This window comes from Arachis duranensis, chromosome 3 (assembly GCF_000817695.3).
Source record: "Arachis duranensis cultivar V14167 chromosome 3, aradu.V14167.gnm2.J7QH, whole genome shotgun sequence".
Lineage (NCBI taxonomy): Eukaryota > Viridiplantae > Streptophyta > Magnoliopsida > Fabales > Fabaceae > Arachis > Arachis duranensis.
The window spans coordinates 7,830,969-7,835,770 of NC_029774.3; the positions used below are offsets into that span (position 1 = coordinate 7,830,969).

The window sequence follows — 4,802 nt, forward strand, 5'->3', positions numbered from 1 at the left end:
TCTAGCTCTCTGCGATTGAAGCTTTTATTAACCTGGATTTGCTCTTAAGCCAACCACTGCCATGCGATTTAAGAAACATAATAAAAATAGTAAAATTTATATCTATTTTATAAGAATTAAAAAATAAAATACAAACTCCTCCATGATATGAGAGGAAAATAATTTTTCTTATTTATTCCTCAATTACTATTATAAATATAATGTTTTATCACTTAACATTTTTTTTTCACATAATTCTTTTATTCCTAATTAAAAAATATACGAAGGAAAATTATAAAAATTGCTAAAAAAAATGTTAGTAATAAAAATAGAAATTTAACTAATATTAATTTAAATATAGGAAAAAAAGCAGACTTTGATAATTTAATATTTTTAAATTAAATTCTTATAGTAGCTGATGAGATTTACTATCTTTATTATTTTAGTCTTTTAAATTCATTATAACAGTCTCCAAAATTTAGTCTAAATCTTTTCAGTGTTGAGTTAACAAATACGATGTCGAGTTAGTTTTAATTTGTCACGCTAGATATAAGGTAAAATAATATTTATTTATTTTGATGCTTAAATAAGACAAAAATAATATAATTTGACTGTGTTAGACAATAAGATTATAAGAGAAGACAAAATAATTTGTACATTATATATTTTTTTTTGTTTTTTATTTTGCCTTATTTAAATGCCAAAACTAAATAACGTCATTTAATTTTGTATTTAAAGTGATAATTTAGAACTAATTCAGCATTTTATTTGTAAGTTTAATTCTAAAAAAATCTAAAAATTAATATGATATCTAAAACTAAATTTAATAAACTAAAATAATAAAAGTGATGAATGTTAGGGACTATTTACAAATTTAGTGGCATTTCTAATTTTTCAGAAATCACAATAGTGAGAGAAAGAAGAGCTAAGATGATATCCAATTGGGATGAAATGTGGGACCAGCTACTTCTAAGCACCAATAACTTTTTTTTCTATCTGCTTTCATATCATATCATTGCTTTCATGCACTGCATCACTTCACTCTCTCTCTCTCTCTCTCTCTCTCTCTCTCTCTCTGTGTGACATGGAGACACTTCTTTCATCATCAGCGTTGGCGCTTCCATGTCTCAAAACCTCTAAATGCCGCCGCACCGCCATGCTTCGCGTTAGGGCCTCTGTAGCCATTGACCAACACACTCACCAGACCACCTCCAACCTCGCACTCCTCAGAATTGGAACCAGAGGAAGGTACGCACTTCGATCTCCTTCCAACTATTGCTATATATCTGTTATCATTATGAAGACTCATTGAGCATTAGGTGTTTGTGATTATGTCACAAAGGATACCATAATGTCCCTGTGCTGCTTTCATGCTTTAACCAAGTCTTTACATTCTGCGCTTCTTTTTTCCTTTTTGATTCTACGGAAACCACACTTCACTCAACACCACCATCCATTGAAAGAAAATTAATAGAAAGTAAAAAATGAGATAGTGGACATTGTAGCTTTTAATTAAGTTGACTTTATGCTTTCAAGTTTAGACTTTTGGGGAATTTCAGGCTTGAAGGTAAATCTGTCTCACCATGCTTTTTCTTTTGTTATGAAATACTTGTGTGTACTCTTTATCTGATTAGGATCATAGGCTTGCTAAATGACTATGCTTTTACAAATGTTCTTGAATTTATATGTTTATTTGGGTTTTGTTTATAATTATGTTATGTTTAGAGCAGTCCACTGGCTCTAGCTCAGGCATATGAGACCAGAGACAAACTCATGTCATCACATCCGGAGCTAGCGGAAGAAGGAGCCATTCAGATTGTAGTAATTAAGACAACTGGTGACAAAATACTATCACAACCGCTTGCAGACATAGGTGGGAAGGGCCTGTTTACCAAAGAAATAGATGAGGCACTGATAAACGGCGACATTGACATTGCTGTCCACTCAATGAAAGATGTTCCTACTTATTTACCTGATAAAACAATTTTGCCTTGCAACCTTCCACGTGAGGATGTAAGAGATGCATTTATATCATTGAGTGCAAGTTCACTAGCCGATCTACCTGCTGGAAGTGTTGTTGGTACTGCTTCACTCAGACGAAAGTCGCAGATACTCCATAGATATCCATCTCTTAGTGTAAGTCGTCATGATCATATCCTCAAGTATTTCTCATTGGCATTGGCGTCCCCCTGCACGGGCGGGCATTCTTTTATTTTCTCATAATTCTAACCAGAAAATTATGATTTCTCATGCATTTCCTTAGAGAGAGACTGGGCATTAGTATCACCAATTCATCATCACTGCTGTTTTCTTGTGATGTGGTGGCATTAAACTGAGAAGCATATATAGGAGGCATTCAATTTTTTTTATAAGAATTGATATTTTGATTATAGCCAAAGGGTAGATTTTGTTGAACTGCAATGAATCTGGGGTTTAGATGATATCGAGCTTAAAAATCATACTGTGTGTAAGGGTGAAACTATCAAGGGAAATTAAGAGAGAGAAGTGTGATGTGTATTTCACGTAAATGAACCAAAATCAGTCTCAATTACAAGTATAGACTAAGCAATATAGTGAACAAAGCAATTAAACAAGGAAACAGCAAAAGAAGGAAGCTATGCAAGGTAGAGGAAGAATGAGGCTTCAAGTACTCTGCTGCCAGCACATATACCTGGAGAATTATGAAAATAGAGAAGAATGAGAAAAGGAAATGAGAGAAAGGAATGAGAATCTCAGAGAAGAAGAATGTCAGGGAAAAGGTATGTACCAGAATCTGCTAGCTAACGTAGCCTTCCAGTCTCCTATTAGTAGCTCTCTCCGTTGCACTTCTCTTTGGCCCCACAATTTGCGGATCACACGCCAGCTGTCCATATTGTGTAACTAACTCCTTTTCTAATGATGCATGGCCAGCCTCTTTGTCCCCTTTTGCTTTTCTGTCCCAATTCCCAAACACTGTGCTATGGGACGAATATAAAATTGGGGACTGTTGGAACATACTGTAGTTATTTTCTTATATGGACGGCATCAATTTTCTGATCGAAACATGTAACGGAATCATAATGTTTCAACTAAGCATATATTGGTTTTTAACCTTAAATGGCTACTGGTTTAGTAGTGTACGATGTCATGGTTGAGGTCTCAATGGGCATTCATTGTCTCTTCTTAAGTATCTGGCAATTTCCTATGTCTTCCACATGTATGGATGCCGTGGTGTTTATGGCATTCCTTTTTCTGTTTCATATCATATAATTGTTTTTATTTGTTGGTTCATTTGTTGTCAGTTCTCTAGACCACTGATTGATTCTTCTTGTTTCTAATTTACATGTAATTTTTTGTCTCAGGTTCAGGATAACTTCCGCGGCAATGTCCAAACAAGGCTGAGAAGACTCAGTGAGGGTGTTGTCCAAGCTACACTATTGGCAGTTGCTGGACTCAAACGATTAAATATGACAGAAAATGTGACTTCAACCCTATCAATTGATGACATGCTTCCAGCAGTTGCCCAAGGCGCAATCGGAATAGCCTGTAGAAGTGACGATGACAAAATGGTGAGTGTTTCATTATATCGAATGCTCTGTCCACTCATCAAACTTGTCGAAAAATGTCTTGTTCTTTTATAAATACATGTTATCATCTATCAAGAAACATTAAGCCGTAAGATCATGGAAGTTTTGTACTTGATGCAATTGCAGATTTACTAATTTTAAGTCTCCCTATATTTTCAATTTTCTGGCTGATGTAGGCCGAATACCTTGCTTCGCTGAATCATGAAGAAACAAGGCTAGCAGTTTCATGTGAAAGAGCCTTCCTTGAGACTCTAGATGGATCTTGCCGCACTCCTATAGCAGGTTATGCTTGCAGAAACGAAGATGGAAATTGCTTGTTTAGAGGACTAGTTGCTTCACCAGATGGAACCCGTGGTATGAACATCACTATAAGATTTACATAATTTGACTTCATCTAGTTACTATAACCTTGGAAAGTTGTCAAATGCCAATTACCATTCATGAAGGTTGCTCATAATTCTGAATCTTTTCTTCTGTTTTTTTGGCAGTGCTTGAAACATCAAGGATTGGTGCATATGCTGTTGAAGATATGATGAAGATGGGTAAGGATGCTGGGGAGGAGCTTCTTTCTAGAGCTGGACCTGGCTTTTTCAGTAGTTAGGTATCTATATTAACAGGTTTATAGAGTGTGTAGGTAAGATAGGTTGCATTGGCCAGCCTTTTCTCTAAGGTGGCTTCATCCAAGGTTTAAGGTTATTTATTTGACCCGTTTAGTTGTAAAGATTTGAGAAGTGAGCCTCTAACGAGGGTCGTGTTGTGACTTGTGTCTTGTGTATTTTCACGAGATTGGAAAAAGCCAAATTTTGTAATGAGGATTGTGTGGAAGCAAGAATATCAAATATTACAATAATTCATATTGTCATTTTTATCTTGATAATATTATTTTTTTTTGCTATAAATTTATACAAATATAATACAATAAAATCATGTGAAAAATAACATTATAAAAGATAAGAATGACATGATCATTTTTTTAATTTCTATTCCAAGATAAATAAAAGTTGATGAGAAATGATATTTTTGTAGATATTCTTAAACATCTTAATTATTATATTAAATAAAGGAAAAAATGATATACGATTAACAAATGTCTTTACTAATATCAATGTCTAATCCTTAAAAAAAAAAATCAACTTTTTATTTATTTAAGTTGTCAAAACCAAAATAATTTTCACTCGCATTTATAAGATCAAAGTAATTAAATACACATTAAAATACGATAAAAATTCAAGTTAATAGCCGAGACCGAGAATATTT

At 33.9% G+C, this 4,802-nt stretch overlaps 1 protein-coding gene across 2 annotated transcripts; it reads left to right on the forward strand.

The window, feature by feature from the left end:
- Positions 1 to 1,013: 1,013 nt before the first annotated feature.
- Positions 1,014 to 4,422, forward strand: LOC107477279 (porphobilinogen deaminase, chloroplastic). Of its 2 annotated transcripts, none has more exons than XM_016097266.3 (5): positions 1,014 to 1,227; positions 1,710 to 2,115; positions 3,321 to 3,527; positions 3,722 to 3,899; positions 4,034 to 4,422. In XM_016097266.3, the coding sequence occupies exons 1-5, from the start codon at positions 1,064 to 1,066 to the stop codon at positions 4,144 to 4,146; spliced, it is 1,068 nt and encodes a 355-aa protein (XP_015952752.1). In that variant the 5' UTR covers positions 1,014 to 1,063; the 3' UTR covers positions 4,147 to 4,422. The 2 variants fall into 2 exon arrangements, with proteins under 2 accessions (XP_015952752.1, XP_015952753.1); XM_016097267.3 differs by having other exon boundaries at positions 1,090 to 1,227; positions 1,705 to 2,115.
- The last annotated feature ends 380 nt before the right edge of the window (positions 4,423 to 4,802 follow it).